Source organism: Acipenser ruthenus, chromosome 12 (assembly GCF_902713425.1).
Source record: "Acipenser ruthenus chromosome 12, fAciRut3.2 maternal haplotype, whole genome shotgun sequence".
Lineage (NCBI taxonomy): Eukaryota > Metazoa > Chordata > Actinopteri > Acipenseriformes > Acipenseridae > Acipenser > Acipenser ruthenus.
Genome location: NC_081200.1, coordinates 28,457,036 through 28,469,597, shown reverse-complemented (window position 1 = coordinate 28,469,597; position 12,562 = coordinate 28,457,036). Strand labels below are relative to the sequence as shown.

At 36.4% G+C, this 12,562-nt stretch overlaps 1 protein-coding gene across 1 annotated transcript in view; it reads right to left on the bottom strand.

Annotated features, from left to right (window-relative positions):
• Positions 1 to 1,897: 1,897 nt before the first annotated feature.
• The window catches only part of LOC117416637 (parafibromin-like), a 123,691-nt gene continuing 113,026 nt past the window's right edge, over positions 1,898 to 12,562 (bottom strand). Inside the window, exons 14-17 of the mRNA XM_034027914.3 lie at positions 10,663 to 10,824; positions 7,085 to 7,185; positions 5,959 to 6,100; positions 1,898 to 3,185 (exon numbers count right to left, since the gene is read on the bottom strand). Coding sequence (XP_033883805.2) covers positions 3,149 to 3,185; positions 5,959 to 6,100; positions 7,085 to 7,185; positions 10,663 to 10,824 — 442 coding nt within the window. The 3' untranslated portion in view covers positions 1,898 to 3,148. The remainder of the gene's footprint in view (positions 3,186 to 5,958; positions 6,101 to 7,084; positions 7,186 to 10,662; positions 10,825 to 12,562) is intronic.

The window sequence follows — 12,562 nt, the reverse complement described above, 5'->3', positions numbered from 1 at the left end:
TGGCTTAGCCAATCACTTATTTTTAGTTATGATCAAAATAGTATTTCCCCCATGCATTATAATGAGCCTGTGCTATAACATTGTAAAAAAAAAACATTAAAAGGCCATTGCACACTGGATCCATTCCGTCATTTAGAATCCGTCATCCAAAAAAAGAACATTTTTAAATGTAGTATAAACTTAATGATCACCAAACGCTGATGGAAGTTAAAACTGATAATTATTACATTTCTACTCGATCTATAATACTGTTGTTACACAATACATAAAAACAAACAAAAAAAACAACTTATGATATTACACAACACGGTTGTCATAGCATCAGAAACCATATGACCAATATTACATTTTTCAAACATTCGCTCCTGTAATAAATATATCTAAAAGTTGGGAAGATAGCAGTGAGCTACCGAAAATACTTTACAACAACGACCTTCTACTACTCTCTGTGTATGGAGCCAGAAATTCCATCCCTTTCATGTACTGCCCCTCTTTTCTGACTTAAGCCCTGACCACTCTTGGTTGCCATGTCACACTTCTTTCTCTGATATGTGTCTCCAGGTTAGGCCATTGTTTCTTTACTTCCTCGACTACAACCAAAATAAAAAGTATATGCTTGTAATAACCTATACTGCACAAAATCCACGTTTACGTATGCTATCAGTTCATAATTTCATGTTTTATAATACATATAATTCATGCCCAAGTCCGCGGCAATGTCTTTCCATATGTTTTCTATTTTCAAAGTCTTTTTAATCTTTGTTTGGCGACACACACAATTAGATTTTCCATTTTGTTCATCGAACTGCAAGAATCCACGTCTTCCCAGTCGTTTTTCATTGGTCAATGTAATTTTTAATGCCAAATCAGATCAAATCGAACTTGCTTCGATTCCAAAATTGACGACAGTTCCGGACTCAGTGTGCAAGGTGCAATAGGGAATGTGCATGATTGTTTTTTCCTGTTTAGACGCACGTTAAAGTCGGATGCATGATCAGATCCAGTGTGCAATGGCCTTTAGGCCATTCAATTAAAACTGGCTTATTTATACTACCGGATCTTAAAAGCATTAGCTGCATGGAGAACAATTCATTGGTTGAATGAGTAATGGCCATCCAGACATGGACTACTCCCCGTATTTCCCCACAGCACACTAAAATAAATATGAGGTCTTTTGGAACGCTGATTGAAGTAATGAAATCCAAGCAACAAATTTGGCCTATGCCAGCAATCATCACAAAGGGCTCTTTAATCTTTTTTATATGTCGGTAACATCAAGATTCACACTTGCAGTATACACTACAGCATTGTGGGTCTTTGCATAAACTGACCAAAAGGTTCTGTGCTTAAGATTTTAGCACATCTCTTTTTTTTTTTTTTCAAAAGCATTTCTACCAACGCTTCATTATCAGCCCCATAGGTTTGAAGGCAGCATCACCAACCCTGTATACTGTAAAGTAGCCATTTTATACCATCACAGGGGCATATTATTCACAAACGTGGAAGGTAGGAGAAATTAAGTAGCATAATGCAGAACATAAATCTGGTCTGCATTAGAGAGCTTTGGTGAACATACAGAATCTTGCCAGCTTTTTCCACAGATTTCTAGAAAATAAACTTAAGAAATGTCAGCTATCCACCCAACCTATGCTTAATGAATTATAAGACAATGTTGTGAATAACAACAAAATAAACAGACACTGTGAGCTCTTACTGCACTGTGAGCCCTTTACTGCACCAAACAATGGAAGTATAGACTCATCAAGGCTACACAGTGTTTTGTATTTTCTCATATGCAGGATAATGAGATCATTTACAGAGATCACTACAAAATCAAAACTGGAAGGGTAATCATACCCTGAAAAATACCTACTTCATAAGCATATATTAAACACAATTAAGGAAAAACAGATAGTCCATTTATTTATTTAGGCATGTAGATTAACAACAGTGTAGGTCCCAAAACTAGGGGGCATGTACAACATCAATCCCTTAATTCAAATGGAAGCAGTTTCAAACACGTTTGTAACCCACTAGCCAAAAAGGCTAATATCTTGAACACCTGAAACTTTTATTTTAAGTAATTGTGAACAGATCCCTGCTTGGACAACATAATTATTCATATATAACCAGAGAATGGATCATTTCAACTGTCAACCGTTTCATATTCAATATTCAAGCAGTTTATGACAAGACACATCATTTGCACTACTTAATAGAGAATAGTCATTAAGAAAAGTGTTAAATATTTGCTCGAAAAGCAGACACAGGTGACCTCTAAGACCTTTGCTGGTGAGCATGACTGCACTGCTTATCTCCTAAATACAGTGTGATACTGTAAATAACAAAAAATAAATGTGCCAAGAAACTAAGTAAATGTTTTATTTCACCATTTCCTGATATGAGAAGAGTTCAGTCAGAATTTGGATAATGGAGACTCTTCTTTACAGTTTACAGTATGTTCCTCCACTTCACATATTTTGAGACTTGAAGATGGGTGTTGTCCCTTATTCACTTCTATGGTTATCAAGTTTGACCTACCACCATCAATGGCCAGGTCTGAGATTTTAGGGCCATAACTGGCTCGCAATAACTGTAGGCTGCAAGGTATATGTTATGCTTAATGACTCTGCGTAGTCAGAACACTTTGCTCGGGGCTTCCTAACAACCTTGTCTGAGTCTCTGTTACAGGGGGTTAATATCAAAACTTCCACGACAATATATATATAAACAAACCCTGCAACAAGTGGCATCATCATATAAATCACCAGCACTTTTTTTTTATTTAATTATTTATTTCCACTCAATTTGAAGAAAAAAAAAAAAAAAAAAAAACGTGGGGTAAAAATAAAATGTAGGGATTTCAAGAATGAAAACAAAATGAACAGCTATGAAAATATACACTTTTGGTATCCTTACTAGATGACAGCCTAAAGTCTGAAAAGAACTGGAAAAAAACCCACAAAAATGTTTACTTTAAGCTAAGGTAGACACCGATCATTTTGCCAGCACAGAATATCCTTCAACAAACAGGTTCGAGTGGATGCGAGCTGCTCTTGTCTGATGAAGCTCCTGACAGTTCTTGAACACACTGGTTAAAACATTCATACTTCTTAATCCAACCACCAGAAAGTCAGTGACTGTAGACTCAGAATCTCAAGTGGGATTTGTGCTTCACCATGTACCTGTTTGTATTAATAAAAAAAAATCAGTGTTAACAAAATGAAACCAAAAAAACAGGGACAAAATAAATGCCCACACAGCACAAATAAATGCAACTAGGATTTAAGCAGCTGTTGAGCTGCTTTTTTTTTGTCTGTGAACAAAATAGTCTCATGAGAGCAAGGAAAACACATTGAGATACAAATTTTGTTAGGCCGCAGTTTCATACATATTGATGTGCCCTTGAACCTTATGTCTCGGTATCAAGAACTGAACTTAGGCCGTGCACGTTAAAGCTGGCTTGCTTTTTTTCTATAAAAGGACTGTTTTGAGGTGTTGAAACAAACTTGATCTGTAGTTTATTCCAATCACAGCTGCACTACTTGTTAATGAGGTATGTACAGCTATGGCCAAAAGTTTTCTATCACCCTAAAATTCAAGAATGAGAATTAAACAAAAACAAAACAAACAAACAAACCTAAAAATAAATAAATAAATAAACATTTCTCAAAAACAAAGAATTTTGTGGATGAGGAAAAAATAGTTACAAGAAACAGATGTCTACAATTATTTATTTCAGCAATATTTTTTGCAAAACTCAAAAAATGCTAATTCAAAAGTATTCACACCCTTTGATGCTATGACAGTACTGTCTTCAAGGTGCTAGAAATTTCAATATGATAATGCAGAACCTAAGTCTTGAAAATGCTGGACTGTAGGTGAACATTCTTAGAGAGTATAAAAAGGTAAGGCATAGGATGACTGCTGTCATTACCAATAAGTCAATATGGGAAAATATGAAAATCAAATCTGAAGACCTTAGGCAGAAAATGTATTGTCAAAAAGCTGGAGAAGAATACAAAAATATTTCTAAGCATTTGAATATCCCAATTTCAACTATTGTTTCTATTAAATCAAGAAGTACAAGACTCATGGTACTGTCACAGTGCTCACATGGTCTGGAAGAAAGAATGTTCTTTCAACAAGAGCAAGTAGAAGAATTGCGAGGAAAGTTAATAACAATCCGAGATTGACTGCCAAAGATATTCAGAGTGAACTGGCTGCAAGTGGGACTGGGGTTTCCATTTCAACCACAGTACTGCACAGTAAAGGTCTCAATAGTCGCAGGCCAAGGAAAAGGCCACTCTTAAGAAAACGTCACAAGGACAGTCGCTTAAAGTTTGCAAAACGGCATTTGAATGATGGATATGAGTTCTGGTCAAAGGTTTTGTGGAGTGATGAAACAAAAATCGAGCTATATGGTCACGCTGATAGTCCTTACGTTTGGAGAAAGTCTGGTGACGTGTACAAAGAAAAGAACACCATACCTACTGTCAAGCATGGAGGTGGTAATAACCTTCTATGGGGCTGTTTTATCTCTAATGGCACAGGAAATTTAGTTCCAATACATGGTGAAATGGATTCCATAGCATACCAAAAGATATTGGCCAATCATCTGAAAACCTAGTTTAAAGCGCAACTGGACGTTCCAACACAACAACGATCCAAAGCACACATCAAAATCTACTGAGAATGGTTAAAGAAGAATAAAATAAAGGTTCTGGAATGGCCTAGTCAAAGTCTCGATCTAAATCCGATTGAGAATCTTTGGTATAAGTTGAAGAAGGCTGTGCACAAGAGAAGTCTTCGGAATTTGAATGAACTGGAACAATTTTGCGCTGAATGGTCAAAAATCAGTAAAGAATCATGCTAAAAGCTCATTGACAAATATCCTAATCGTTTAAAAGAGGCTATTCTTGCTAAAGGTGCCTCAAGTAGCTATTAATTTTATTTTCCTTGTCAGGGTATGAATACTTTTCAATTAGCATTTTTTGAGTTTTACAAAAAAATAGCTGAAGTAAATAATTGTAGACATCTAGTTTTGTAACGTTTTCCCCTTATCCACAAAACCACAACTTCTGATACAAAATATTTTTCCTATAATTATTTGTTTTCGAGAAATTTCTAGAAATTATACATTTCCATTGGGGTATGTAAACTTTTGACTACAACTATATATATATCAGTGATAACATAACCCCATATAACCGTGTGGCTTTAACACCAAGCCTGTAGTCAACTACAAAGCACCTGAGGCACAGGGTGCCTTATAATTATATTTAGGCTCTTTTACACGTTGTTTAGTTGTTTAGCCGTTATTGCAGATTACAGTGACACTGTACCACCACAGCTAGTTAAACATGTTCCATTGGCTTCGAAACAACCAAGGATTATTTACTTTCCTTTTACAAGGTAGGGCAAAGTACTGTAATAATGTTGATTAAAGAAATCAGCCAAATAATAAGGAATAATACATTCAGGTAGCCCGCAGTTTAGTAAACCCATCTTATTATTCCAATGCTAAATTCTAGTGGAAGTGGCTTATAAACTGCAGTTTAGCGGACCCACTTCAAAATTATATCATAGAAGTCTACAGGAAGCCATAATAGTAGTACAGTATTTCTTGTTAGATTTTGTTAATGTCACACTTTTCAATTTGTCCGTTTTTCATTATGCATATCGGAAATTACACAGCGTTATGTAATTCAATATTAACGTAACATTATTCTGCAGGTTTCATTCGACTTTATGAAGCAAAATTCTAAAGGGTGATGCAAAACTTGTGGCCATAGCTGTACATCATGCAATATGATCCAACGCCCAAACAGCATCTCTTGTGGGGTTTGCTGTGGAGATATGGCATAGAGGAGTTGTGCTAAACTGATAAACAATGCCACTGACGCAACAACAAATGTTCTGTCCTTTATACAGTAAACACTGCACAACATTGCTCACCTGTCCAGCGTCTCCCAGAAACGCAAAAAAATAGGTCTGTCCAAATGCCTTTTGTGATGGCTTAGTTCCAACACTGTCACATCCCACTTCTGCACATTGGGATCCACCTTTACCTCATCATACTTGAGGTGGAATGCTCTGACTAAATACAAAAAATGTAGTTATAATATTTTCATATCATCACTAAGGCAAGAAAATACATACCAAGCTATCCCCAATGTATTCTATTTTAAAGCTTAAATAATAATACTATTTCTGAAAAAGTACATACAAAACAGGGAATAAGAGAAAACTCATTAGCTTGGTGGGGATAGACATTCTACTGAACAATTTAAACTGAATTAATGCATTGCTAGCAGCCTGGAGATAAATGTCCACACACACACACGCACACACACACACACACGCACACACACACACATTTCTTTTAACAATACAATCCCTTAATATGTTTCAAGGACATGTTTTTCCAAAAATGCAATTGTGCTTGAATTGACAAGGTATTTCCTAGAGTTGCAAAGTTGTTTTTCTATCGAAACTTTCAAGTAGCATGCCAAACCAGGTTAATATATCACCAGATCTGAAGAATGGGCTTCCAGTGTATTTCAATCCATTATTTCAATTTTAACTGGTTTACTTTGAAGTTACTTTTTTTTTTTAAATCTCATGATCGAATCGATGATTCACAGGATGCATCTGGACTATTTCGCTGGATTTACTGTGATCAGACTCTATCATCTTTTGAAACACGTGCCTGTATGTGATGACTCATGGTTAGAGGGCTGTGTGGATTGCGGACACATTAAGCAGGAAAACAATGATTTAATTCCCCATAAAGGCTTACTGTACAAATTAAATTGCTTTTGGGTTCAGCAGTCCAAAAAAAAAGTGCAACCAGGTAGCAATTTAAATTTGAAGTAGATAACTTAAACTGATCAGATCAGAGTTTACATTTTTTATTTTAAAGCCTTACATGGGAGCAAAGTGATTTGCTCTGAAGTTTAGCCAGCCTGCCAATCAGGATTTTAATGTAATACCTTGACTTCTTGTAAATTACATAATTGCTAGTGAAGAGCTTTTAAGCATCCACTTTGGGGGGGAGAAAAACAGCTTTCAATGAACTTACTTTTTGCAAAAATATCAACAGGTGACCCATCAGGCAGGACCCATGGCCAGCCCTTGAACTGCCAAGCAGGACCCTGCACAAATACTGCCACAACTCGATCCCTGAGGGCACAAAAACAGGAAAATCCCTCCAGCTAAAAATCATTCTGCAAATCTTTATCATCCAACAAAAAGTGTCTCAACATAATCCAAATCAGTGTTGTGTGATAATGGCACATTCCATTATTGAGATCTACTGGATTCTTTATATTACTGAACTGTACCATACTAAGAATAACCCAACTTGTCTTTGTTATATTTGTTATACTTCCAAGTATCAGTAGTTAAACACGGATTAAAACAGGTAACAACTGCTAACTGTTTTACGCACACATAGTCTTAATATTGAATTGTGCTATGTTATGCTAAAGCGACAACCAAGAATCCACAACACATTTTGATACTTGATTGCACTTGTATTGTCCATTAAACGTTTAGGCAGGCAATCTATTCAGATGTCACATTTTGTGACCCTGCTTCTAAAAGCAATGAGACAAAAGGATTTTGTCTCAAAACCCAGGAACACTGCACTAATCCTACACTTGTGAGGGAATATGATTTGGACCCTTGTTAACAACCTAAAGTCCTTTTACTTCCTATCTTTGTAAGGAAAATATTCACATTCAAAAGAATACCCAGGAGGCACAAAGTCACTTTAAACCTCTAAGGATCATTTAGAATTTCATGAATATGGATTAAGTGTCATACAGAAGCTGACAGTGTTATTATTATTATTATTATTATTTATTTCTTAGCAGACGCCCTTACAATTGTTACAAGATATCACATTATATATTATTTCACATTATACAGATACCACATTATTTTTTTACATACAATTACCCATTTATATAGTTGGGTTTTTACTGGAGCAATCTAGGTAAAGTACCTTGCTCAAGGGTACAACAGTAGTGTCCCCCACCTGGGATCGAACCCACGACCCTCCGGTCAAGAGTCCTGAGCCCTAACCACTATACCACACTGCTGCCCCAGTGTTACTACAGTCAGCACTCACATATCCGAGCCTTCACTGACGGTTAAACGTGTGTGACGCATATCTGATTATTTCATTTTGGCCAGTTCCAACCCTTGTCCATTTTTCAGGGTAAACAAAAAAAAAAAATACAATATCAAAAATACATAGCTGAAAGGACTGTATTTTAAAAAAAGTAGGCTTCCATTTAGATATACTGTATTGGTTTTGTTGGTACAGTACTATATTTTCAACAGAATAAGTATTTCAATTCAGAACATATGATTCTGAAAATATCCCTTGCCAAAACTAGAGATGACACGTTAACTGCAATACAGTACATACTTTTAAATCCTGTACATATTGTAGCAGTATGTCAAATTTCCCACTAATGACCTAATAGCAAAATTAAATCTAAATGTTATGCGTGCACAGAACTGCGTAAAACATAAAAGGCAATGCAAATTAGCAAAACCAAAAGATTTAAAAATAAATAAATAAATAAAACACAAGTTTCCAGAATTAAAACAGTATCTAAAGTCAGTATTCAAAATTGCAGAATATAGTGCTCGATAAGACCCTAATGTCACAGTTCACTTGCAAATGAAGATGCGCAAAAACAACTAAAGATCACAGACAAAAAAAAATACCCTAGCTTATCTTGTTTGCTTTGTTTTGGCTGCACTTTCGTCTGGTGAAACTGGAGGAAGCGCTGTGTAACTGCACAATGTAAGACAGACTGATTTTGCATAAGAGAGTTTTTTTTTTTTTTTAAACACAGGCTGTGACGGATATTCAGATAAATTGTAACATTGAAGAAATGGACTTTGTATCAGAAAATCATGTGTAACGGGTAAGTGCATTCATTTGTTACATATATAAATGGGGATTGATTTTATTCTTAATAAAAGGGCGGTAAAACGCGACTGACGTGTATCTGGGTAACGGATAACCGAGTGCTGACTGTATAAGGAAAGCATTTCACATTTGCATACATTTCTTTTTAAATGCCACCATTACGGAGAGCCAAGGACTGTTTTCCCCACTGCATCTGTGTTTGTATTGATAACCATCATTTAAGAAAATAGTCTGAACATTTTTATTTTGAGCCGGTATTTTTTTCTACGTAAATCTACTACAAATTCAAGAAATACAGGTGCGTTAAGCCCGCCACACACAGCCCGACTCAAGCCGTCCCAACTCATCTCATCTCAACTGGCCGTACAGAGTTTGGATGAATTGTATCAGTGTGCGTGCACTTAAAACCAAGATTATGCAGATTTCAGTAGGGATGTCTTCAGATTTGAAGATTGAACATGATGAATCTTTTTCAGACGCAGTTTGTTCAGATGTGATCAGTCTGTCTGTGTGCAGCGGTTGCCGACCAAGACTGACTGAGACTGATTAGTCATAAGGGTGTCAACCAGTGGTGAAGCAGGTTTAAGTGACGTAGCTTGTCATGTAACTTGTCACAAGATGGCGGAATATTGACAGCTTTAGTTCCACAGGTAAAAATACATTAGTCTTGAATTGCTCTGAGTGTCCTGAATTCAAAAATATGAGATATGTGCACATTTGAATAGGTTTTTTTAGGCGTTTACTAATCAAAGGTAAATTATCAATTTACCTTTTATTATCAATCTACTGGCAGTCTATATTTTCTTACTGCGCTAAAACAGAAGTAACCAGTGTGTCGATCTCCAGAATAGGTCACAAAATAACAAGCCCCTAGATCCACACGCTGAGAAAAAAAATGCCAAAGTCAAATAAAAAATCAACAGGTTGGATTTTATTTACCACAAGCTAAAGTGTAGTAGACAAGCTATACAAAAAGTCAAACACTGCCTGAAATGTTTGCACGGTGTAAATGGTGAATTAATTAATAGGCTAAGCGCTTCTGGTTGCCTCGCAGCGCTGTCTCCGCCGTCTAATCAGCATACGATGCCATGCATAGTATGAGGGTCGCTATGTTGGGCTAAGTTAATATAAAAATGTGTACTAATTAAATCTGCATACATAGTAATCACCAGGATCTAGTTGTGGTCTGTCTAATTCAGTCTTAGCAGTGTGCGACACCCAGTCGGGAAAAACTCAATTGTGACGTCAAACCAAAACTGAGCACAACTGATCGCGGAATCTGTGCATACTCAGATGAGATGAGTTGGGATGGCTTGAGTCGGGCTGTGTGCAGCGGGCTTTAGGCTGTGACTGATTATAGATGCAAGATCCTGTCAAATGCTCAAGACATGTATTGCTCTAATTTCTTATTGGCCTTCAAGAACATAGAGCTAGTCCTGGACCATGTGATTGAGGGTATAGCAAACTGACAATAAAAAACAAACTGACAACAAGGCTATTTAATGCAGTGCATCAGCTGCTTATATCAAATGGTTGACATATTTGGCTACATGACAAAGCTGGGTCAGATTTTAAACAAATAATTGAAGGCGGTCACCAGACACTAACACAGTTAACCAAGTGTGAAAAAAAAATCCTATTAAATAAGGCTGAGAAAAAATAAATACATTTGGATCAATTCTACTGATAAGTGCGATGTCAAAACATACCAGTCTTGGGGTGCAAGCTTGAGGGGTTGGTCTATCACCCTGTAAGGTACTGTTACACTGAGATTGGTCCCACCAGGCTGGACCACATCCTTTCGCCTCTGGAGCAAGACTTCGTTTTCTCGCTGAAAGCCTTGCTTCTTCTTTTCCTCAGATGTTACAAACCTTTGAAAAGAAAATGTTAATGTTATTAAATTTAGTTTCACTAGGAATAGGGATGTCCAATTTACAATAAAAGACATGTTGTGGTAGCCATTCTTTGAAAGAGTAGGGCTGCTACCATCTTTGTTTTGTTATGGAGGGTGGGGGCACTGGAGTTCATCTCAACGCTATGAACAATAACACTAGCTGGCACTTTGTATTTCACCTGGACACACAGAGTGAACCGTGATTTACTTTTGGTGTTCTAAATTAATTCTTTTATCTTTTTGTAGGAGGGCTTTGATAAGGTTTGTCTCAAATTGCTGGAAAGCACCTTAGGCTCGTCTACCGTCTTACTGTCTGGGATCAGCCATTGTATCCATCAGCATTAAGCACCGTGCTCCCTTACCAATACACCAGTTAAAAAAAAATAATTGTTGTACAGTATTTTACTCCCTCTTGCAACTACATTTTCTGACTGGGGAGAGGAATGGAAATATTTGCAGTTGTATGGTTGATACTGATGGAAACCATACAATACCTTTTTCATTTACAGTGCTTGTTGGAGCATGATGACATATCCTCTGCCGGCACTGGATTAAAGTATATCAAGTGAACAGCTTAGATCACTATCAAGGATGAAAGAACACGTGTACTTAGTATAAAATAGTGGCAGAATAGACATCCCACGATGAACACAGGTTATATAAAGACTATGCAGACTACTTGCAATTTCTAATGACTTTGGAATAATGTATTTTCTAAAACCCAATGCCACAAAAGGAGATATACTATACAGTGGACCATGCATGACGATCATTGTTAACCTGCTTCCAAATACCAACAATCTCACAAACCATGCATCTTTAAATCTCGTCTGAATGGGCTCTGTAAAGTTTTACTTTCCAGCACCTAGAAATTAGTAAGACATATTTTTCTGGCTCAGTATATGAGATCCTGAATGTTAAAAGTGCACCTTAGGTTATAGCAGGTAGAGCAATTTAGGAATCAAGATCACATTTCAGGGGTGGAAATAAGCTTCCCATCGCATAGCAGTTTGATCCATTCCTGGTTTTTCTATGAGTTTAATAAGACAACTATAACTATACGCTCTAGCTAATCAGGCTCACTTTAAAACCTGGAATGGGGGAAAACTGATATGCAATAGGGTTATTTTCTTCCCTGCATTAACACAGGAAAATAAAAATGTTAATTCCTCCCCCAATGCCAAAATCAAAAGTGCATTTCGTGCTTCAATATTGTACTTGTATACAGTCAACACTCACATATCCGACCCTATAAAAGTTTGACTTCAGTGATGGTTAAACGCGTGTGACGCATATCTGACTATTTCATTTTGACCCGTTCCAACCATTGTCTGTTTTTCAGGGAATACAAAAAAAATATATAATATCAAAAATACATATCTGAAAGGACTGTGTTTTAAAATAAGCAGGCTTCCATTTAGATGTAATGTATTGGTACTATATTTTCAACAGAATAAGTATTTTAATTCAGAACGATATGATTCTGAAAATATCCCTTGCCAAAACTAGAGACAACACGTTAACTGCAACACAGTATATACTTTTAAATCCGGTAAGTATTGTAGCAGTATGTAAACTTTCCCATTAACAACCTAACAGTAAAATGAAATCTAAATGTTATCCATGCACAGAACTGCGTATAATGCAAATGGCAATGCAATTTAGCAAAACAAACAGTTTAAAAAAATTAATAAATAAAACAACACCACAATTTC